This window comes from Galeopterus variegatus, unplaced genomic scaffold, assembly GCF_000696425.1.
Source record: "Galeopterus variegatus unplaced genomic scaffold, G_variegatus-3.0.2 Scaffold1445, whole genome shotgun sequence".
Taxonomy (NCBI): domain Eukaryota; kingdom Metazoa; phylum Chordata; class Mammalia; order Dermoptera; family Cynocephalidae; genus Galeopterus; species Galeopterus variegatus.
In genome coordinates, this window is record NW_007727556.1 from 71,916 (window position 1) to 97,377 (window position 25,462).

General features: G+C 38.6%; 1 protein-coding gene across 1 annotated transcript in view; it reads left to right on the top strand.

The window, feature by feature from the left end:
* The window catches only part of LOC103593940 (PR domain zinc finger protein 2-like), a 28,072-nt gene extending 8,637 nt beyond the window's left edge, over nucleotides 1-19,435 (top strand). The window contains exons 2-4 of the mRNA XM_008577067.1: nucleotides 7,256-7,373; nucleotides 9,061-9,164; nucleotides 19,253-19,435. Coding sequence (XP_008575289.1) covers nucleotides 7,256-7,373; nucleotides 9,061-9,164; nucleotides 19,253-19,435 — 405 coding nt within the window. The remainder of the gene's footprint in view (nucleotides 1-7,255; nucleotides 7,374-9,060; nucleotides 9,165-19,252) is intronic.
* Nucleotides 19,436-25,462: the final 6,027 nt, after the last annotated feature.

Below are 25,462 nucleotides of genomic sequence, written 5' to 3' on the forward strand. Positions count from 1 at the left end.
GATCCCGTTGCCGGTCCCGGTCCGGTACGGGCGCGACACTGAGGGTTGCGATCCGTTGCCGGTCACGAAAAGAGACAAAAAGGAAAAAGAAAAGAAAAGTGAGCTATGGTGAGTTGTATAGAATGTCTTCGTGGATGAGCTGGGATTTGAACTTGACCTGCAAGGATGTAGAGGATATTGACTGGTCAGAAGAATTGAGGGCCAGGAGGACCAGTGGCCTGAAAAGAAAAGAAAAGTGAGCTATGGTGAGTTGTATAGAATGTCTTCGTGGATGAGCTGGGATTTGAACTTGACATGCAAGGATGTAGAGGATATTGACTGGTCAGAAGAATTGAGGGCCAGGAGGACCAGTGGCCTGGGGTCATTGTCAGATGAAAGCCTGAATTGTGGAAGACCCAGAATAGGAAAAAGACCTCATATGGGGAGGGCAGGAGGGGCCAGAGTGTGGGCCAGAAACTCAGAGGTGTGCAGTGGCCAGGGAGAAACTTTCAGTCAATTGGGGATTTTTCTGTGATTTCTTCTAATAGAATTTTTTTTTTTTAAGAAAGCCATGGGTTGACCACACAGAGCCTATCTGGCTTGAAAGCCATGACTCCACAGTTTGCTGCCTTGGATGGAGATAGTTTAAGTTGCATCTCAGTCTCACCCATTTCCTCTTCCACCCATTCCCACCTCTGCCACATTCTCACCCTGTATTAGAATCTTATGGACGAGGGGAGGAGGTAGGACATCAGGTGGCTACTTTTGCTTGCTAGAAGGTATTTATGAAAATCTCTGAAACCAGTAGAGAAACTAGAAGAAGGCAAACAAGAAGGCAGAGGGCTTGGAGAAGTTGAATATAGAGTAGACTGGAAGCCAGAAGACCTCATCACATCTTGTCGCTGCCCTGCCCAAACCCCTCAAGTGGTGTCCCGCTCTCTGAATGCAGTCCAGCTCTGCCTGGCTTCAGCGTTCCGCAGGTTCTGGTGGTGCCTTCTCCCTGGCTCACTCTGACCCAGCCACAGTGGCCTCTTTTTGTTCCTGACCATGCCAATCGCTTTCTCTCCTTAGCACATCTGCTGGGACTGCTCAGTCTGTAACACTGGCCTTGTTCTCATCTCTCAATCCAGGAGATGCCTCCCTCCTGCCATCCTAACTGAAGCAGTGTCCCCTCCTCATCTCTGTTATATCACTCTCAAATGTCATCAACACCACTGGGAACACCCCGCAGGCAGGCAGGACCCGCCTCTCCTCTGCGTGGCTGCTTTCCTTGGGCTTGGGCGCATGGGGCACTCACAGGCCACATATAGAGTGTGTGGAGGTTGCTGTATAATTTCCGGTTTGAAGGATGATGGCGGCTGTGGGAACTGAAGAAAGAGATCAAATGCAACAAATTTGGAAGGATCGACAGCAGCGTTTGAATGTTGACCCTATCCCTTCCTTGAGTCCTCTCCCCAGCTTTGCTGACGCCATGCTCTTGGTGCCCCCTGTCTCTGCGATGACCTCTTCTTAGACCAGGATGCCTTTGCTGCTCCCTTCTTCACTTCACTCTGATTATGGCATCCCGAGGACTCTGTTCTTGGGTCTTCTCATTCTCTGCTTTCCATTGAAGCTTCTTACCTGCTCCCACAGACTCCATTACCAGTCAGGTCTGCAGCACCTCACAGCCGTCTCTCTTAGCTGCTGACTGATGGACATTTGTTTGTTTGTTCATATGGACCACTGCTCTGAGCTAAGCATTCTGTGCCAGGCACAGGGTCTGGATCCTAAACATGCCTCTCCTGGAGAGGCGATTAAATGAGCCAACTCGTAGGGTCTTACAACATGCAAACTTCTGGGAGTTGTGGTGTTATAACTGAGCCTTAGGGGAAGTCCTATGAGGGTAGGGTAGTGGAGAGAGGCTTCTAGGAGGCTAAGGTGTCCTCTGGGCAGGGCGGAGGCCTAGAACACAAGTGCAAATTGCCCTTTTAGGTAATCTTCCTGCCTTGCCGGGTCGTAGCCTCACCACCCTGGGGTTTAAAACCAGAAGGTAGGAACTCTCTTCTGCTTTTCTTTCTCTTTGCAGGAGCTCAAACAGGAGGATTGATGGCAAGTTGTTACCTTTAATATCCTGAATCCATTGCAACTTATCCCAGTTTATTTTGCTTGTTCTCCTTTAGAGATAGAAGTGAAGCCCTAAATTGCAAAAGACACTTGTGTTTGTCTTGGGGGAGCTGCTCTACAGTTGTTACTTTAACTTTTTAAAAAAAATAATTATAGATTCACTGGAAGTTGCAAAAATAGTAGTGTCCTGTGTCCCCTTCTTAACTCCGCTTTCTCCAGCAGTAACATTTTTCATAGCTGTAGTTAGTACGATATGAAAACCAGGAAATTGATTTGGTACATAATGTTAGTTAGACTACAGGCCTTATTCACAAATCAGACAATTTTAGAACACAAAATTAAGCAATCACACGTTTCATTACCCTCCAGAAAGGTGATATCATTACACATGATAGCCTTCAGAAAACTTCACTCTACACACTTGAGAGTGTTGTTATGATAATAGCTCTGTCCTTATAGACCCCTGAAAGGAATCCCTGGACTATGTGGTACGAGGTCCCACTGGGTTAGTGTTAAAATGTGGACTCTGGATTCTGTCTGGATTTTATCTTGGCCCCACTACTTTAAAACTGTGTAGCCTGGGAGAGTTACTCCACAGGACTGCTCTACGGTATAGTATTTGAGAGTTCAGACCTTGAAGCCTGACCGGATTAGAATTACCTAGCTCTGCCACTTACCAGCTGTGACTATGTGCAAATTTCAATTTTGTCTGTAAAATGGGGTAGTGTAAAGATTGAATGAGGTGATAGAGTGCTTGGAATGCTGTCAGACATACCCTGAACACCCGTCAGTGTTAGCTGTAGTTACTGTTGTCGTGAGGATTAAATGAGGTAACGCAGGTGAAGTGCATAGCACAGATCCTGGCTCAGAGGAAGGAGTAGACATTGTACTCCCCAAGCTCCCCACCCCGCCCTGCAAGGGAAAGTCATCCCGGGTCAAAGGAAAGGAATCATGGGAAAGCGGTAGAAGGACCTTTCAGAGGCACCCCAGCAAGGTCAAAACTAGCAAAATCTCTCTAAGGTTTCTTGTCCTAAGTGGCAGAAGCAGAAGTTCCTCTAGCCAGTGAGCTTCATGAGGAGCGGCCTTGACTGGCTTTATTAGCCCCGTACCCTCACCACCCGGCACATTGCCAGCCCAGGGTGGGCACTCAGGAAGTAGTTCTTGATGGGTGAATGATAGACTGAATGAAGGAGAGAGCCTGTAGTCCTTAATTGGGATTAATTAACTTCCTTTGAGTTTGAGGTAGCAAGTTGGAAACATTGGATTAACAAGATCAATTGATGGTTAATAACTAAGTAATTAAGTTAACAAATTTAACACATTACATTTAGTACATACTGTTCTAGACCCGTTTGTGCACTGATACATTTGGAGACTGTACTTCATTAAGTAAAATAAGAGTCCTCATTGAGGTCCACATGATAGGAAAGCAGGGAAATCCTTCAGCTTCTTCCATATATATCGTGGTGATCAGTGTTACAACCCCCTGAAACAGGAATGTTTCTTTATTCAGTGGCAGCGAGGACAGGGATGCCGGGAGACTGAGCCATCTCTGGGCAAAGGGGATCCCAGAGCCGCCCTGGAGGGAGCCGCAGCTGGGTCCTTGTCAAGCTTGCTGCACGTGCTCTGGTTGGTCGCCCACTACTCCTCTCATGCCTGTTGATAACCACATGGTGCCACTTTTTCATATAGCATCGCCCATGCCTGCCCCTCCTGCCTCGGCTCAAGCTGCTGCTCCCTTTTCCTCTTCTGTGGACACTTTGGTCTTTCTGCCTGTCTGTTCTCTAAGCACACCAGGTTTCTTCCTAACCCAGGATTTGGTCCTTGCTGTGTCCTTTTCCTGGCACATTTCCACCTGTTCTGTCACATGATTCCTTTTTTACTTCTGGGGAGGTCTTCCCTAAGCAGTTTATCTGAGATGGCCCCCCCTGCTCTGCCTCATCACTGTGTGCCCTGTGGGTGCTTGGTTTTTCTTCAGAGCCTCGGGCATTGTATATGTTTGATTTTGTCTGTCTTCCTCACCAGAGGGAGGCACAGTTGAGGCAGAGGTAACACCTAGACTGTTGCCTGGCCCTCAGGAGGGACTCAGAAATATTTTAATATATTAAAATTGAGTAGATATTGCAATTTATTTTAGACAAGATCAATCTGGGAAATAATCAAGGATCAAATTGTGATTCTTTAGCTTAAGACCCTGCTTAGAGTATGATATTACATCTGATTCTATCAGAATATGTATAAAAAAAGTTTATGAGTGTGTGAGGGAGAGATTTTTAAAAAAAATGTTCTTTTGTAAATCGATTACTTAGAATTGATAACATATCACGTTTTCAAAAAAGTATTCTTACATTGATCTAGAAGATAACCTACCTCAAATTCAAGAAATTGAGGCACACGTGGAAAAATGTTTCCTGATAGATGACCCTGCTATTTTACTTATTTCTGTCCCTCTTCCAAGAAAAGGTTCAAGTTAGCTTTACAAAGAATTATTAACTCATTCAAGTATTTAAGTGACAGCAAACGTTTCAAGTCTACTGCTGAGCACTGGGAAGGCAGCATCGAATATGATAGATACCTTCTGTCTTTGCTGCAGTCCCACGGGGGGGGGGGCACACATTAAACACATAATAATACAAATAATTACTTAAAATTGTGCTAAGAGGTATGAAGGAGAAACAAGGAAGAAGAGAGGGCGGTACTATTTAGGTGGCCATCTCACTATTCTACCTCATCTCTTCTTGAGTCATTGATTTTCTGAAAATGTTCCAAGTAATTTGTAGCATAACCACCGCAGTGGAGATTCTGGCAGCTAGATGGGGTAGGGAAGATCCTGGGGCTGGCTGGTGTCTGCACGGTGTTGCTGTGAATTGAGATCCTCCTATGTTAGTTGATTCCTGTTGTAGTGTGAAAGATACTGTAATAAACAGTAAAAAAACTTTCCTTTACCAGGTAAATGAGCCCAGATGGAAAGTAATGAGTTGACCTAAAGCAGGTAAACGAATTCATTGGAATTTTTCTTATTTCTTTTTCCCACGGCAGCTCTGCTGAGGTCCTTTATATTCACAGGTGTTTCTGAAATTTTAATACATGTGGTCTCTAACTTATACTCAGGTAACAAAATTTCCTATGGGAGTGACCATTCCCATGTTAGGCACCATCTTCTGCTGACATTTCCATGGAAGTCTGGAGGTTTGAGGGCAGAGTTCTATATATTATATCCCCCAGAATCTTAAATGGAAACTTCAGAGTGGCTACAAGCTTGGGTTCTAGAGTGGGACAGACAAGGGTTCAATCTTTAGGCAACTTCCCTAAGGAAACTTCCAGTTTCCTCCTCTGTGCTGTGTGAGGGGAGACACTGATAGTCTATCAAGCACGTAGGTGGTTAGCATAGTGCCTTGCATGGGGGAAGTTCTCAGTAAATGTTAAGTTGTTATTAGTATTACTGTAACAAGGCCTGAAAGTTTCAGTTTAGGTTAGCAGACAGTCTTTTCAAAGTGCGGGGCTCCTGGGGAGGTTAAATGGTGTCATCTTTGCCTAGGGTCAGAGAAAGGGAAAGAAAACTCTCCCTTACTGTGCTAAGTGGCCAGTGCTGATAGGACTCATAACTCTGGCTAGTATTTGTTAATATTGCTTCATTTATCGGTGCTGTAAATTGTTATGTAGCCTAGGGTGACAATTATCAATTTAATACCTGCTCTCCCCTTGGAAAAAATTTATTCACAGTTCTAAAAATCCAGTTTATAGATTAAAATTTTAAAATTCAGCTTATAGATTAACATTTTTAAATTTAAAAAAATTTTAATTTATTTACAATTTAGCTGATTGAAAGTACCATAAAACCGATTTCTGGGGTGAATTTGATGCTCCTATGCTTTGGAAGGCATTTGGGGGATGTCATCAGGACGAAGGTGAGAGTCAAGCAGGAGCATGGTGTTTGTGCCTCTGAAGCACGTGCACCATTGGTTTGCCCAGAAGATGAACCTGTCTCTAGATGACTTCTCTTGGCCTTTCCAACTCGAAGCAGGCCAGAGAGTAGACTTTCATAATGACTTGGGATTTATTTCTCTGGAAGCAGCCTATTGTCATGACAATAAACAAAAATTGAAATTCTGGGAGCATGCATATATGGATGATATTTTTTTCTTGGTACACAACATTCTTAAAAACTACAAAAGCTTCATCGTTGTGGGAGTAATTAATTTTTTTAGCTTGTAGATGGCTTTTTGCCCACTTTGGTTCCTTTGAAAATCTTTGAGAAATGTTTCCCTTTGCACTGAAGTAAAGCACACTCAGGCTGCAAAACCCATCATTCTTTAAGAGTGTCATGATATAGACATCAGTTCTTTAGGGTGTATGTGTACCAGGTAATAGGCACTTGGTTTTCCTTTGATTTGGAAGTTATTTTTAAAATAACAGTCATGTTCTACCAGATGGCTAAGATCTCTCCCTTCCTTACATACATATCTAATAGTAATCTTATTTCTTAAGATTATGATGAATTCCAGCCTAAACTTTGATAAGTAATGGTATAAAACTCTCTGTTTCTTGACAACTTTGTGACATAGTGGTGACTTGATATGCAGTGGTAAATTACTGTTTCCTGGAAAGGTTGCACTTCCAGTGAGGGACCAAAATAAGCTGTAGTGTTCTTGGGTGTAATATTCAAGCCCTGGTTGTGTTGTGGGTTGTTGCTGGAAGGAAGCCAGGATGGGGCAAGGTCAAGTTTGGCCAGTGTGACCTTTCTGGTATGTGCTAAAAGTATTCATATAAGTGGGGAGTGTTGATTTTTATTTTTTAAAAGTGCAACATGCTATTGGTAGCCATTCATTTTAAAGTAAGCTTAAGCTGTATTTTGCTGCCAGATTCTATTTGACTTTTAAGCAATATGGTGCCAGAGATTTACATGTTTTGAAAATGGCTACAGGTGGCTGGAACAAATAGATTAACACAGACATGCTTGAAGGTTGCAGTGGTTTCCTTTGGACATTCACAAGCAAGCTTCAGAGTAACTCCCAAAATGTGCTTGACATCATCATTTTGGTCTGGCTTGCCAGCTTCAGGTTTCAGTTACTTTTTTTTTTTTTTTTGCATATTTGCTTATTGGACCAGAAGGAAAAAATGCTACTTGGGTTTTCTTCCTTTTGCTATGATCCTTCTGTTTCTTGACTTGCAGAGTGCTACTGAGCCTGTGGCAGCCACTGAAACGCTGGCCGAGGTACCTGAACATGTGTTGCGAGGACTTCCAGAGGAAGTGAGACTTTTCCCATCTGCTGTCGACAAGACCCGGATCGGTGAGTACTCTGGTCACAGAGCCAGATGGGCAGTGAGGCTTCCTGTGGGGGCGTGTCGGGTAGGGAGCATCTACCCTTGACTTGGAAAATGATGTAGTATTTGTGCATTTTCCAGTCAAGAATCCAGGGTGGACATAGATTATAAAAATAAAACCAGGAGTACATACACACCCACCCAGAATGCACATTCACACCACATACACACGTGCCACAACACATACCCTCCTTGGTGACTCAACTAAGTGTCCCCTTCCTCTGCATGTCCCTGGGCCTCTTTCCACAGAATGTTGTTCCTTCCTCTCTGATTTCACCATGACTAGAGTAGGATTATGTTATTACATTTATTTCATTATTTTGTAATTGTTTTTACATCTGTCACTGTCATCGATTGTGAGTGCCTTCGTTTCTTATTTATCTTTATGTCTCCAGTACCAGCCACTTTATAGACCCTCAGTAGATATTTGAATGAATGACACGACCTGAGTGTATCTAAATGCTTCTGGCTGGGATTTCTCGTTGAACACAAGTGAAGCTTGTGTGTGTTCGGTGTTGTTTTTGTGGCCTTATCTTTAGACAGAAGGCTAAGGAAGTAAACTATAAAAACTTAGTCAAAATACTATCTTGGAATATGTCATGTTTATATCCTGTTTTCTTTTTTTGGATGTACTTTTGATATTCCAGGTTATAAATATATGTATTGGGGTACAGTTTTAATAAATGCTTTTCCTAATTCTCATTGAAAACGTATTCAATGAGCAATTTGAGTATTTATATCAAAAGTGGTTGATATTATAGCTCAACTAATTGACTTTTAGTAGTGTTATCCAATGCAGTTCATAGCAGACTTACAGAAAGGTGGAATTTGTACATCCTAACTGGACAGGACTAGCCCAGCCTCCAGCCCACATTCTGTATGTGAAGAAACTGAGGCCAAAAGGTGAGGGAACTTGTCCAAAACGATGCTGTGTGCCAGTGCCCCTGATTCCTCAGCTGGGCTCCTGCCATTTTACTGACTGCTTCTTCAGCGTATCTATTTGCTTTATGGTCAGTGCGTAGAAAATAGAAATAACCCTAAGAGTACTGTGGATGAGTGTATGGTTTGGCCATTCGAAACTCCGAAAAGCATATTGTTCCAGTAGCTGTCTTCAGGAAGCTCAGCTAGGGAGGAGAGTTTTCCATTTTAAGCAAATGAACTTCAGAAATATTATGCATAAAACTATATTTCTAACCCTTTATAAAAACAACTCATGTTTATTAAAGACAATTAAAAATCTGTAGAAAAGCAGAAAGAGGAGTTTAAAAATTATTTCTAATTTCATTCCATTCTGATATTTTTTTCTCTTTAGTTGTGATTATGTTATTCTTCAAGTATTTGTGATTGTACTGTGTGGGTAATTTTACATGTAAAAATTAAAAGACAAATATAAAATATTCTTTTCCAGTTATAAAACAGTATACGTTCTTTACAGACTATTTGGAAAATACAGCAGAATATAAAGAAGAAAAATAAAAGTCCCCATTGAGGACTTGATTTAATTTGATTTAACTTAATCTCAGTTGATTTAACATTATCTTGCTTTTAGGCAGTCTCACCTTTTAACTATTTTGTGAACCTGAATTGACTTTAATGCTTTCAATCTTTAAAATAACCACAATAAATTATAAAAATATTGGTTTTGTTTTCTAGGTGTCTGGGCCACTAAACCAATTTTAAAAGGCAAAAAGTTCGGGCCATTTGTTGGTGACAAGAAAAAAAGATCTCAGGTTAAGAATAATGTATACATGTGGGAGGTAAGAAAGAATTCTTGCTCTTTGTTTATCAGAATTCTATACATTTTTAAGAAATCATTATCCTGTTCTCTCAGCATTTGACATTTTGAAATTAAAGCATTTTAGTATGTTTTTTAAAATCAAGATTTATTTTTATTAAAAGAGAAAACATGTTTCTCTGGATACAGACTATATACGCTGTTGTATTTTGAAACTGCTTGGCTGTCCTCAACAGTAAATGTCAAATCCATTTTTTGTATTGCCTTGTCCATGGTGTTTTGCTTTGTAACTAATACCTCGACTTCCTGTGCAATGGTCTGTCACTTTACAGGCTTGCAGATGTACACCAGAAAAGATACTCCAAGATGGCTGCAAAGGAAACACTGTTAGGTTCTTCTCTGTATTTTACAGGGTAATTTCTGTGTCTCTGGAATATGCAGAGTTGGATATATTTAGCACACAGCACAATTATCTAGAGCTTTTAATTTTTCAAAAGTTTCTTTTTCTTTTAATTCTATGTTCTCACAACAATCCTGGAAGACAGAACAGATCATTAGCACATTCTTGTTAGAGGAGAAGCAGTCAGGAGACGGAGATGAGATGTCCTTCCCTGTTGGGGCCCATGTTTGGTGTAGGTGCAGAACTAGAATTCATGTCTCTTGCCTAAGAGGGAGGCAGTTAAAAATGTTTTCATTGCATTGCCCGTGTTTAAACCCTGCCTCTAGCTTTGTGACTTTGAGCAGGGTAGTTAACCTCTGGGCTATAAAATACTCAATTTAAAAAATGGGGATAATAAATATCTTAGGATAGTTGTGAGGATAAAGTTTTTTGTTGTTGTTGTATACTGGGGTATTGCATGGGAATTCAGCATCTATGTTGGATTGAGTTCAGGTCTGTGCCCTGGGGAAGCTCCTCGCATTGTTAGGGGATCTCCATGATGTGACTCCTTTTTAAAGCAAGTTAAGTTTTTGGAGGATGAGGGAAATCAGATTGTCTTAAACTGAATCCGTTTTTCACACATTAATATATAAAAGCCTAAAAATAAAATATGGCTAAGAAATGTGTGGATACTTTCTGTGAAGAAGTTCTGTGGCATTTGTATGTTTGAGGTATGCTGCTATTTTTCTCAATGCTACTAGCAGTGTTTCTTAACTTGAAAAATTTGACAGTTTCTCTCAGTAATTTTGAGTTTCTTTGTTTCTTGTGGATCCGTAATAATGTGTTTTCTGACTATTAACCCAGAGAGCTATAGGAAACAAGGATTTACCATGAGAATCATTGCACTATGTTGTTTCACCACTTTTGAGGTGAAAGAGCTCTGTATTTGTAGAAAAACTGCCCAGCCAAAAAATGGTATCATTAAAGAGAATGCCTGCATGATAAGAATGTCTTGACACCAGAATTATGCTCCAAAATAAACTGCATTTTTAACTTTAGGTGTTTCCCAAGGGAAGCTAACAAGTATGCTCTAGCAAGTTAGCACTAATCTTGATGAGAATAACAAAGGAACCCAAAATGCTTATTCTCCTTTTGTGTGTATAACGCTAAACTTGATCAAATACCATTAATATTAAATTTATTTTACCTAGTGTAACAATTTGATGTTGTTGGGGATATTTCATAAATTATTAATAGAGCCTTTGTAAATTAAGCTTCATTTGCATTGAAATTCAAACATAGTATGACTTGGTAGTAGGGTTGTTGAAAAATTGTGATTTGGAACCTTGACACATTAGGGACTTGATTTCCACTGTAAACTTGTTAATAGCCATTGTTAATTTAAGATACTCATATACTACTACAGTTTGCAAATCCTTATGATAGTGCCAGTTCTTTTTAAGCAGGTTTAAAGATTTAGTTTTTGGCAAGGCAGACTTTTTCTGCAGTTTTTTCAACAGTTAAAAATAAATCTGGATCTCATTCAGATAGTTTTGACTGCAAGATATGTATTTGATGTGGAGACTGTTAAACCTTTTGCTCTATTAAAAGTAGATATAGATGATGTGTATGTACAAATATGCATATGGCAAAGTAGAAGAAGTATAAATTATAATATACATACACATTTCTTATAAAGAATAAAATGAAAATTGAGGTAAAATTTAGTGTTTGCCCATTAATTTATTCCAATGCTGATCTTACCCTCAGAGTAGCATCAGAATGCCCCTTATTAATGTAACGAAAACGGCTTATCAGCAGAATCTCATCTTGGCATTTGTTCTTCCATTAAACCCCCTTAAGACCAGCTTATTTCTTAGCAGCAGGGTCTCATACCCCAGCTAGAACTCCATGTTAAAGCTAATCTAAGACAAAGTGTTAAATTGCTTTTCTTGAGCCCTTGATTATCTAACTCTGTCTGAAGTCCTCTAAGCTTTCGCTGAAGACATTCTATTAAATCAGAAATAACAGGAGAGAAACAGTGAAGTATCTTCAGAGTGAATGCATAAAATAGCCGGGTTCTCAAAAGAGGAGAGCACTCTTTTATCAGTTTCTGGTGGGGAACCGCTAGCTAACTGAAACTCAGGACTTCATGTAATAAATACTTCTCTTGGCTATCCCTGTACACACTGAGCAATTTGCAGTATTATAAAACGGCCTCTGATAAAAATCCTTTCAAAATCACTTCTGTGGGCTTCAAATTATTTCTAATGAGCAGAACTTTTGAATTGTTTGAATAAGAATTATTTTAACAAGCCTGTTTTTTTTTAATAGACTTTATTTTTTAGAGCAGTTTTAGGTTCACAGCAAAATTAAGTGGTAAGTACAGATAGTTGCCATAGACCCCCTGTCCTCACACAGGCACAGCCTTCCCCACTATCAACTCCTGCACCAGAGTGGTACATGTGAAACATGCTCATTGCAAAATAATAGAAATAATACAGAAAAATATAAACAAGAAAGTAAAAATCATTTAAACTCCTGCCATTCAGTTGTAACCACTGTGAACATCTTTGTGAACATTCTTTTAACTCTCTGCTTCTCTGCTTCTCTGTTTTTCTTGTTTCTTACACACACTGGTACATATACAAACACCATATATAGAAATTTATGCAATTGAGATGAAATAGTACATGCAGTGTTATAATGTGCTTTTTTCTTTCAATATTTTGTGGACACATCTGTGCCAACTACTTATCTACATCATTATTTTTATGGCTACCTAGAATTCCATTGTATACCACCCGCGGTTTATTTAACCAGGTCCTCTGTTGGACATTTAAATAGTTTTAATCTTTTCATGATTATAAAGAATTCTTCAAAGTATAAAACTCACTGTATATACATATGTGCTGACTTGTCTGATTATCTTCAGATAAACTTCTAGAAGTTTAAATGTTAAGTCAAGAAGTTTACGTTTTTTTTTTTTTTTTTTTTTTTTGCCAGCCGGTACAGGGATCCCAACCCTTGACTTTGGTGTGATCACACTGTGCTCTAACCAACTGAGCTAACCCGCCAGTCCTAAAAGTTATGTACCTTTTAACCTTTGTTAAATTTTGCCAAACAGCCCTCCAGAAGGATTGTACCAGTTTACATAACCACTGAGAGTACATATTTGAGAGTACATATTTATTCCCAGCATTATAAAATCCAGTATTGTTAATCTTTTTAATTGTTTTTTTTTAATCCATTCTTATAGATGAAAACTGATAGCTCACTGCTTCTATGTATGTTTTATTCATTCCGGCAACAAACTTTGAGTCAGGAGGATAGAGGGAAGAAGTAGAATTTCTTATCAGTTAAAATGGATAAATTATCTCTATAATGAGAAGACTTTAATATAACTTTTTAAAGAAGTGAAAACATTTTTTATCAGTCACCATTGTTATGATTAAATATAAACAAGTTTCATAGTCCCTGCTGTCTCAATTCTTCTAATTTCAAACTATTTGTAAGTTACAATTGCAGGCAAGAAGAAAAAAGAGTAGAGAAGTCAGCCAGCTGATTCTGCAGAACCTTTTTTCAGAAAGTACTACTCAGCTCTTGCTGCTGCTTTTAATTTCTAAGCCATGCATCAAAGGAGCACCATAGGGAAAAGTCTAGATTGCCAGGGAAGTCCAACTTGCCAACTGTTTTTTACAGCCTTGGAGCTAAGAATGGGTTTTATGTTTTTGAACTGTTGAAAAAAATCAAATGCTTTGCAACTTGTGAAAATTATATGAAATTTAAATTTTAGTTCATGAACAAAGTTTTATGGGAACACTGCTACAGTCATGTTTACAGATTATCTATGACTACTTTTGCCCTGTAAGAGCAGAGTTGAGTGGTGGTGACAGAGGCTGCATGGCCTGCAAAACTGAAACTTTTTGTGTGGCTCTTTACAGAAAAAGTTTGCTGAGACCTGGTCTCGATGTGTGGAGAGAGAAGCAGTAGGAGTGAATGTGGTGATGTCTGGTGATTCTGGTTTTCTGAGAAGCCAAGTGACTGGTTAATAGCAGTACACAGATTTTGAACTTGGTACTTGAAAGTGGGATGGCTGTAGAATTGGTTGTCATAGAAACAGTGAAGCCAATTGCATTCTTCTCTCAGGAACCACAGGACAGATGAGGACATTGAAGTACAGAGAATTAAGGGATCTTTCTGAACAGGTTAACTCGTACTCAGATTGAAGCCAATTGCATTCTTCTCTCAGGAACCACAGGACAGACGAGGACATTGAAGTACAGAGAATTAAGGGATCTTTCTGAACAGGTTAACTCGTACTCAGATTGGCAGCTTTGTCTGGTGCAAAAAATAAATAAATAAATAAAAATCTCTTTGGGAGTTTATTTATTCATTCATGTAACCCCTGTTTGTTAAGCTTTTACCACATGCCAGGCACTGTCCTAAGGAACACCAAGCTTGGCATATAACATTTATGGTGTTGTAAACTCCTCTCCTCATGGAGAGTTTTGTTTGTGGAATAAAGGAATACTGGGAATGACCTAAATCTTTCCGCAAATGAGAAGTCTGAGTACCAAGTGGCTTGCTTTATGCCTTAAAACTGTTAGTCCTAGAGTCGTGTCTACAGCCCACATTTTTTTGGTTGCATTTTCAGTGCTCTTCCCATTTGCAAAGCCCAGAGACTCTTAGACTTTTTTATGTTATGGACTCTTGAAAATCTCCCCAGAAAATATACACCTATGTGGATATCCACAAAATTTTTGCATATCATTTTTAGGGTTATATGGAATTATTAAATATCTGTGGTCCATAGGTAGAATTTCTGATTTAATGATAAATTATTTTGTTCACCTAATGGATGTTGATTGAGGGCCTACTGTGAACCAGTCAACATTTAGTGAGCAGCTGTTGTTGGGAGAGGTTCCAGAAACAGCTGTGTAGTTGTAGATATGAAACCTAGTGAGAGTCATTTCAAAAGAGAGGTCAGTCAGTGTGGCTTGCTCAGTAGAGATGGATACTGGACTGGCTTGGAGGGCTTGAGATGCCAAGCTATTTATTTTTTAAAAATTTGTATTTTAGAATTGCCTATTAGGTAACCTATATATTGGGAAGTATCCTCTTACAAGTGGGTTTATTGTAGTAAAATGTGCCACTGCCTATCAGACTCTCTTTTGTTTCCCTTATTCTAGAACCTTGAGAACATTTTAGAATGCAGTGATGCATTTGAATAGCTCTTAAATGAAGTCCCTGATCTCCTAAAGTAGTCTGAGTGAAGTAGTCGATATTGAAGATCCATTTTTGTTGGTACGCACCAAAAAATTTAATTCTGTAGGCCGGTGGTTTTATAATCCTTAATGAGCTCTCTAGGTATCTAGTTCTGTAACTAAAAAATAGTTGGAATTTGAACATGTCAAAATGGTATGGTATTTTCCAAGTAGCAGTGTTAATAAAATTCTTTGGAACTTATAAAGATATAACTGTTATTAAATATTTTCATTGAAATGCTTTCATACCAAAGTGAGGTTATCTTTTTTTTGCCTTTATCCTCATATCTTTAAATGAGGATAGCAAGCTCCTCATCGATTTGACTACAGATTAGATAACATACATGAAATTAGTTAATAAAGACGACTCTGGCTCAGTAAATATGGTTGAACCTGAACATCAAAGGAAAACACTTGAATGATCATGTAGAGGATAAAAACATTTTTTTGTTGTTGTTCTTGAATACTTTTTAAAAGATTATCAGCTAAGTAATATCTTCATTTTTGCTTAGAATTTTTTTCTCCCCTAATGTTAGAGAATACAGGCTGCCTTTTGAATAAAAAAAATTAGAATACTAAGTGGGAGGGCATGTTTTCCAGAATTGACTTCTGAAAGCTCTGTAAGATTTACTGATGGGAGACTCATTGATGGTAAGTATGAACCTCCTGTCTGTCTCTCAGGAACAGACAGAGAAAGTGGGAAACAGGGTGTAGGTTGTAATGTTGGAAGTTCAACAAGCTAAATTGCCATAGAAATGAAGATATGGAAAGGAGCCTCTGGCGATATGGACAAACTAGGGTCCTTGAAATGGGAACTTGGGCCTCTAAGAGATCTCTGTTGTTAATGTGTTAGAGCCCCCGGTTACATGCAGTGGGGGTGGGGGTTCCAGAGAACAGCCAATGGAAATGGCTTTATCTTAAGGGTGAATGTAAGACTTACCTCAACGTGGGGGTCCGTATGGCGTGACAAGATTTCTTCATTGCTTTGTCTTAATTCCTGGGAGTGATTTCTGTCAAAGTGAGCTGGTTACTGCATGTTGAGATTAGGTAAGCATCTGGTATCAGAACAGCTGAAGATTCGAGTGATGGTTTCTTTGCATTAATTGAATGAGAATTTTTTATTAATTTACAAATTTGAATTAGTACATGTATAGTGTTAACAAGTGAATGATAAGGAAGTCTGTAAATTAAAACTCACACTCCCATCCCCTGAGGTAAGTAACAACTTGGCTTGTTCTTTGTAAATCTTTCTCTACATGGCATGAAGATGGAATTTTTCATGTGTATTTAAATTGGCATGTGTACTAAATTTTGAATTTAGATTATTTTATAACTATTTCAAAATGACTGGATTAAATTGAATGGAAATCGGGTGGTATGAAAACCACATTCTGCTTGATGTAGTTAGTACCCAGTCTCTGTTTGGGGGTGGAGGCAAAAAGGAGTTAGGCCCTAAATAACTTAGGGGAGGTGAGGGATGGGAAGAGGGGTTTGGAAAGAGGAGTGGTAAATTGAGAACTCCCCACAGTAGGACAAAAGTACGAGCCCCCCTCCCCCATTTCCTCTCTGTATATCTGTTCTATTTTGATGGAGTAAATGATGGACCAGGTTTGAGTCCTGGCTCTGATTTTTAGTGACTCGATTATTCTACTAAAGTTACCAAACTTCTGTAAGTTCCTCGCATTAATAAAAGGGACTTAATAATATTGCACAGGTTATGTTATAGGTTCACATGAAGGTTAAGCCTCAGAGCACATAAAGCATTCAGCCCAGTGCTTGGTACAACCGTGCTTCTCTTTCTTTAGTTCTCTCTCTCCAAATGGGAACTTTCAATCTGAAAGTTAGTTAACTTGTCGAAATTCTTTTGTAATAGTTCATAATCAGGAATCCTGGACTTGTTAACATGGACTGTTTTATAGATTGGATCAGGAAGAAAATATTGATTATGTGGGATCAAGTTAGCCAAGTATTTCTTGGTCATCATAAAGATCTGGAAATAGATTTATCACATGTCGTTTGTTGGGTTTGTGCTAGGGTGGGAGGTTTAGCTGCCTTTGCATTGTCTTGTCTGAAAGAAGAGACTGTAGTTGGTTCTCCACTGTCTTTCCGCTACCTGAGCCTCACGGTGTGCGGCACTTTGTAGCCTAGTAATTTGTACTTAACAACAGTACTTGAAAAAGTTCGTGGAAAAATAGAGTTAAAAGATAATGCAAATCTTTTCACAAACTTTTTGTAGTACCCTGTACATTAGGCAGAATCCTATAGCATTTTGGAGATAGGTTGTGTGTGTCAATCTCTGAAATTAAGTTGATAGGAAACCAAGGTTAGAACAACTAAAATGGTAATTGTATGAAATACATTCTCATCCCAGTTCCTAAACATAAGATTCAACTCTCAATAAAAAATGAGAAAGCTACATGCTTTTTAAAAATGTATATATATGAGGGGGTCTTCAAAAAGTTCATGGTAGGATTCGTATTATCTTTTAATTCCTTTTTTCACAAAATTTTTGAAGCATCCTCGTATAATGATGATGAGGAGGAAGATTTTAGCTAAACATTCAGCAGATCTTTTCTGCCTTTATTCAAAGGCAGGTGTTCGTTCTAAAGACTAACATGCTCTTCCCTCCCACTTCCCTTTTTTGCTATATAGGTTATACTAAATTAATGGAGGAAAGGTAGAACATTCAAATAAACACAATAAAGAAAATAAAAATTATGGACTATCCCACTTCTTAGAGAATACTATTATTCACATTTTCACATATTTAGTTTCAGGTTATTTTTATCTTCCTATATTCATATGTTTAAAACAAAAATGATATATAATCCATACTTTCTGTGTAATGCATACTTTCTTTTCTTTATTCAATCATCAATGTACTGTGAATATATTTTATGCTCATAAGTATATTTCTACAACATCTGGTTATCTTTGTTCTCTTCTAACTACAGAAATCATGCATGTTTAGAGGAAAAATTCTTAAGGAATATAGAAATGTCTTAACAGAAAATAAAAGTTTCCACAAAATTCAATTAATCATTTACATAATAGTACTTTTTAGTGTCATCTTAATATTCTTCTATATGGATGAGCTAATTATATATTGTTTTCCATTTAGCCATGAATTAGAAACAGTTTATAATAAACCACACTGATATGAACATCTTTGTACGTACATCTGAGTGCAATTGCACAATTACCTCAATAGAATAAATTCCTACAAGTGTGTATGCTGGTTAAAGTGTATGAGGTTACTTCAAAAAGTTCATGGAAAGATTAGTATCGTCTTTTATTTCTGTTTTTCACAACGTTTTGAAGTACCCTTATGTATATTTTAAAGTTTTGTTGTTTTTTGATTAGATACTGCTAAATTTCATCCAAAAATATTATACCAATTTGTTCTCTGATCGGCAGTGTTTGGGGAATATCTGTTTTTCCGCACCCTTTCCAATCTTTTTTTTTTTTTTTTTTTTTTTTTAAAACAACGTTTTGAAGTACCCTTATGTATATTTTAAAGTTTTGTTGTTTTTTGATTAGATACTGCTAAATTTCATCCAAAAATATTATACCAATTTGTTCTCTGATCGGCAGTGTTTGGGGAATATCTGTTTTTCCGCACCCTTTCCAATCTTTTTTTTTTTTTTTTTTTCTCTTTAAAAGCAGTTTTTGCCAGTTTAATTGGTAAAAATTGTTTTAATTTGAAATTATTTTTGATTGTTAAGTTTAATACTTTTTTCATGAGATTTTGGCTGTGTGTATTCCTCTGTAAATTATTTGTTTACCTGTTTAAAAAAATTGGAAAGTTCATCTTTTTCTCTAAAACTAAGTATTTTCTTTTTCTACATCAGTCAGTATGACTTCAAAGATACCCTAGTCCCCTTTGAAACAAAATGAGCCATGCATAAATCAAGAATTCACTCACCTGAACACTTTGCTTTTTGCAAAGGTCTGTAATGACCTGAGAGCCAGGAGGTTCTGGCACAGCCTGGGTTGTTATCCTGAGGCAGGTGGACTGTGTAGCCCAGTAGGACGAGGCCCCCATTCTCAACTGGCAGAATATCCCAGAATGATCATGAGATTTGGGTGCTGCCACACATTGCTGCAAGCTCAGTTTTCCTCTTGAAGTTACACTCCGGAGAATATAGTTCTAACTTGTCTTTGTGTACATATTTGCAAAGCATTTTTTTTGGCGGCTGACCAGTACGGAACTATAGCTTTTCAAGTTTAGGAGGAAAAAAAAATAAATCAGCCCAAATAAAAAAATAATGAGAATTACACAGTTTTGGATTTCAGTTTTCACCTTGTATTTTTCTTTTCTCTGTCGCTTATTTATTTTTTTATGAAATGCTTTATAGTGTACTTGCATATAATGAAAAAAAATTGTCTTAAAAGTTGAAAATGGAAACTTTTTAAAGATACTCCTCTAACAAAGTTGGTTTTTTTTTTCCCCCCATTCCCAAGGTTTATTACCCAAATTTGGGGTGGATGTGCATTGATGCCACGGATCCAGAGAAGGGGAACTGGCTGCGATATGTGAATTGGGCTTGCTCAGGAGAAGAGCAGAATTTATTTCCACTGGAAATCAACAGAGCCATTTACTACAAAACTTTAAAGGTAACAGTATTAGAATTAGTCTACTGTTAGTTACTCCGCATGCTTTTTTTTAAGTGCTGTCTTTAGTCATGACTGACAATAAGGGCTTTGCAGACCTTGAAAGGGTTATATTTGAAATGGTTCATCTGCACACTCACGGTTCTGTGTTGCAAATGTATGGTTGCCACTGCTTTGTGTGTCAGGGAACTAAAGCATGAACATCCTGTTAAGTAATTACATACTGCATCTTTATAGATACTGATGAGTTAAGTGTGTGGCAGCTGCTTACCTCCTACTGAGTTACAGATGCATTAGGAACTGTCTTACTGGCAGATTTATCCATCTGTAAGAAACTCAGTGTGGTGGTTCTGTGTTAACTGAAAACACATTCTTAGTCTTCAATGTAAATGAAGCCTTGGATTAGCTTTTCTTTTCCCTAAATTTTATTCAGAATATAAATTAAACAGAACAGGTTTTTTTCTTCTGCCATATTTTTATTTGGAAGCGTTAGCCGTGAGATGAAAAGAGAGTCGTGTGTTAGGGTTGGCGGTGAGGTTACGGCGTACATTCAGGGATGTCAGTATTAGGACGTGTTGAGTGTTGCTGCATTTCTTTGAGAAGCAGGGTCCTGACTGTCTGCCTCATTTCCATGAATCACGTTCTCTAGGAAGACAGATCTGCACGTCATGCATGGAAATGTCCTACGGTGGAATCTCAAGCCTATAAAGATAGATGGTTGTTGCTTTTGGAATGGATAAGTTTGCTAAAATTGCTGTAAGATCAATTCTCTTTATTCACTTACTTCCATTAAAAATGTCATAGATGGGGGACAGTCCATGAAAAGACTTATCTCCATGGAGTTGAAAGCTCTCGATGAGCAAACATTTAAGATAGTGGCCAGCTCTGCAGTGTGCTGAGTTTTCTTAATGTAGCAGTAAACTTCTGGAAGTTTAGTTAACATGTAGCTATTTAATTTTCCTTTGCTGCAGTTTTCCTGACATTATTAGTCAATTGCACTGGCTTTAATTGTGTATATACTCATGTTCTTCCAGTCCCTGTAGGAAGTATTTTTTTCTTGTGAGTATTTTCTCATTTAAGACATCTAAAACCTTGTTTTCCATTTTCTGTTGGATTGTAGTAACATGCTAGCAGGTTATTACTGTACAACTTCATTATACTGGAGTTTGAAATTGGATTCAAGATTGGATTCAAGAATGCCTTCTGTTTCTCAAATTTATGAAAGTGAGAGATACATTTGGTTGAATCAGTGAGGAAGAATCCTGGTGGAGACGAAATTCCAGCTAGGGAATTGGTATTAGACCATCAAGGAATGAGGTTCTGAAGGAGTAGGTCTCCAGGCAGGTGTTAGGTAGGACACTGTAGTTCCTTCATGAGGCTTCAAGTTAAAATATGTTTATCTCTGATAGTGAATTTGCAGGAACATTGTGCAGCAAGGTAGAATAGTGGTTGGGAGAGTGAACTGTGAAGCTGGACTCCCTGCAGTAGATCCTGACCTGCTGTGTGACACAAGGCAAGTCGGTGTGACTCTGCTAGCTGTCTGATCTTAGGCAAGTCCAACTCTGTGCCTCAGTTCCCTCACTGTAAGCTACAGGTGATTACAGTATCCACCCCATAGGCTTGTATTGATGATTGCATGAGTGAATACAGATAGAGTTCTAGCACCTAATAAGTGGTAATAAATGATAGCTGTTATTTTTTTTCCTGTAATCACTGTATTTCTAAAGCCCCCCCCCTTTTTTTTGGGGGGGGGTGGCTGACTGGTATAAGAATCCGAACCCATGACCTTGGTATTATAAAGCTGCACTCTAACCAAGTGTGCTAACTAGCCAGCCTGATAGCTGTTATTTTTGGGGAGGTGTTATGGTGTTGTGGTCAGGGGTGGGAACACTGGAGCAAACTGTCTTCTGAGCAAATTTTGGCTTCTAGATGTGTAACCATGCAAAATTCCTTAATCTCTCTGTGTCTTAGTTTTCTCATCTGTAAAAATGGAGGTAATAATAAAACTAGTCCATACAGATGTTGTGAAGATTAAACAAGCCATTGTGTGTAAGGGTCTGTGACCAGTTATATAGTTCAATATAAGTACTCAAAGTGTTAGCTAGCTATACCCCCTACTATTATTTTTAGCTGTCTTTGTCCAAAATGACATACTTCTGATCTTTGCAGACTTCCTCCAATCCTGAGATTTGATATTTGCCCAAGGATGCTCAAGGCGTTTCAGATTCCTTACTAGTGATTATCTAACTACATTCTTCTAGATTAAGTGTTCTGTGGGGTAGGTTTTTGTAAATAAACTACAGGTGATGTTCTCTGAGCTCTGTATCACCTTCTCTGCTTATTATTCCACACAGATAATTGGGAAATCTCAACACTAGTTTGTTTGTAATATGATTAAGAACTATTTTAAATTCCTGAAAGTTAACTGTCAAGCCTGCTATCCGCTCATTCATCTTTTCACTAGTCTGACAAATATTTGAGCGTCTGCTGTGTATCAGGTAATCTCTTATAGTAGTGAAAAGGACAGACAAGGTCTGCTCATGGAACTTCCATTTTATGGGGGAGGAGGCAGATAATCAAGTAAATAAGTAAACAAAGTTATTTCAGATAGTGATAGCTGCTTTGAAGACAATAAAATGTGACAGAGAGTGACTAGGGAGGGAGAGGGCTGCTTTGGCTCCAGTGGGCCAGGGAAGGCCTTTCTGATAAAAGACTTTTGAACCCCACCCCTGGGGTGGGAAGGAGCCAGCCATGCGGAGATCTAAGGGAAGAGCAATCCAGGAAGAGAGCCAGTTGAAGGAATGGCCTTGAAGTAGGAATAAGCTAGTTTTTGTTTTGTTTTTTAAGTATTAGAACAAAGGCCAGTGTGGCTGGAGGAAGGAGAGGAATTATAGAAGATGAGGTTGGTGAGGTGGGCAGGGGCCAGATCAGGTGGGCTTAGTGGCCCCTTGGGGGAAGAATGAGTTTTAGTCTTCAGTTCAGTTCACTCATCCAAGAGTTGAGGCTGAGATCTGATCCGATCATCCTGGGGAATGGATTACAGATGGGTAAGACTGGATTTCCTCTGGTCTGTAATGATTCTGGAGTATTTCTCTTATTTTGGCCTAGCATCAGGAATATTAGAACTCTGCTTCTTTCTTATTGGTCCGATAAAATTCTAAGTTTATATATATTGATATTTAGAGAAGAGAGTATGCTTAGTTTTATAAAGCCTGTCTGAACCCAAAGGAAGGGTTTAAAGTCTTTGTTATTTTTTCTTAATGTAACATCAAAATATAATACATAAAAAAGAGGTTGTTTGATTGTTTACCTTAATTTTTTTTAAAATGTGGATTTATATTTCCTTTGATTAAGGCCATAGTTTTTCTTCTGAAATTTGACTCAAGAAATCTTAAAAATGCTAAGCAGTGCAGAAGACAAAAACAATACAGTACAGAAGAAAATCCTTGATTTAAAACAAATTATTATTACTACTATTATATCTTATTATTTTCCTCTTCCTAAGGGTCTGTTATTTGTGTAGCTGTTTTAGTATAAAGTTGGGACGCATATAGCTCCATAATATAATAACCATCTCAGTTGCTAACAATTTTGAAAGCTGTTTAGCAGCTAACAAGTTAGGCTCTTCATCTAGTGCATCACTGGCCCATTAGCCTTAGAAATTTTATATTAGTTTTGTCATACAAACGGATTCTGGTGTGTTTTCATATTGTGTGTTTTGCAACAACAAAAGAGTAACAGGACATGAGTGCCCTCCCGAGTAGAGACTTTGTGCCCATATTTAACTTCACCAGGTTGCTAGTTCAGTGAGACTGCATTGACGGCTACAGTTGAATGAGCGTGAAAACAGAACCTTTTATTTTTGGAAGTGTCTTCCAGCCAGTGTTCTGGTTATACGGTTTGGGTTAGGAATATATTGGGAATACATTTGTCCTCACTCCGTCTCATGTTCTTTTTTACTTTGGTTTTATTTAAGGCTGTACATATTTCTTAAAACCCTAGTCATTTCAAATATTGATACCACCATTTCATAAATATGTGACTTACAACAAAAACAGTAAGAAACAAACTATATGTTTGGAAATTTACGTTATCTAGAAATAGTTTACTTTAAAAAACCTTTTTTTCCTAACAGAAACAGATTAGCTCATCAGAGTGTCAAAAGGTATTTATGATAGCTGTTTTAGCTCATTAATATCTTATGTATTAAATTAAGGTTTTGGTTTAGGTTGAATTGATTCAAGAAGGGAAATAATTGGTTTGAAGATAAGAATATGGCAGATTTTAGCTATCCTTGGGGGGGGGGAGCATAGGAAACAGTGGCTGGTTCTTTTATTTTAAAGAATTTAGAATATTTTGAAATTTGGACTATATGGAATTCTGCAGAGAATGAAACAGAATAATATTTACTTTCAAGGATTTTATTTAGACTAGAAGGTATGTTTAAGTAAGAAACTATTTTGTTTCTAAGCTGACATCTTAGTTGGAATCCCCCTGCCCCCCCCCCCCCCACCACAGGACCATTCTCTTACATAATCATAGTGCAATGATCAAAATCAGGAAGCTAACACTGACACAATACTTTATTAGCTAATCGGTATACCTTATTCAAATCTTGTCCATTGTTCCAGTCATGTCCAGTCATGGAAAAGAAAACTCCATTGCATTCAGTTGTCATATCTCGTCATTATCCTTAGTTTGGATGGTACTTTAGTCTGTCTTTAATAACCTTTCAGTTTTGAGAAGAACTGGCCAGTTATTTTATAGAGTGTCTCGCAGTTTGGGCTTCTCTTATGCTTCATCATTATTAAATTCATTTTATGCGTTTTGGGCAGAAATTTCCCAGAAATAATGTTGTATTCTTCTCTATGCACCATTCTTCTGTGGGGCACTTGATGTTTATTTGTCTGATTACAGATAGTGTTTTTCCCTTTATTAATAAATATGTTATAGAGAAATATTTTGAGATATGCAAATATTCTGTTAACTCCTCAAAATTTTGGCTACTAGTTTTAGCATCCATTGATGATTCTTGCCTGATTCAGTTATTACTGTAATGGCTGCCAAATGGTGATTTTTTTTTTTTTTTAATTCCATCATTTCTTTTTTACTGATTGGTTGGGAACTACTTTAAGGAAGAGCTTTCCTTTATGTGTACTTATTCATTCATTCACGTATTTCAGTATGGACTCATGGATTCTTATTTTATTCAGTGGGTTTTAGAAGGAATTTGACTTGTATTGATACCCTTAGTACTTTTAGATGAGTCATTGTGAGAGAAGCCAATGAGCCATATCCCCAAATCCTGTTTAGGAGTCTAATCTTTCCACTCAGCATGTTTTCTTTTTTTCTTCAGGGTCTTGTTCTGGGTGTCATCAGTATGATGGTCGTATATTGTCCTCACTAGTCCTAGTCAGACCTGACTGTTGAGAATTTAATGTTTTAGGAGCATAATTGATTGGATGTATTTTTAGGTATTTCCTTTTATATTTAATAGTTATAATGTAAAATCTTGATGTCTGCTACAAAGGGCAAGGCAGTGAACTCCTTCCAAGGACCCGAGCAGGTTGGTGGCCACGCGTGGATGACACACTGGCCGCTGCACTGCCTCTGCCTTTAGCATTTATAAATGTGCAGTGGCGTATGGTTCTTGCTCGTTACCGGGCTTGCTCTTGGGATCTGAAACGTGCGCTGTTAATTATCTTTCAGCACCCCTCTTCCCCGGCCGCCTGCTACTTTTTAATGACCCTTTACATTTCTCACCAACTTAGATTTCGTGTGCAGAATGTTCCACGTTTTATTTTTTCCTCTGCGTGCGGAGTCGTGAGGCTTGAGCCGTGATATGGGATCGCACCTGGCAGTTCGGAGCTGAGACCGATGGGCCTGTGATCAGACGCTGTCGGCCCGGCGGTCCCTCCGCCGCCTCCGCCGCGCCAGCCGGTTACTCCTTCCGGCAGAGGCTCCCGCGGGCGGCGGGCGCCGAAGGGTTAAGGAGCCCTTCCTGCCGGCGGCGGGCTGCGCGCAGCGCCCGACAGCTGTTTGCCTTCGGTGGCCGCCCCA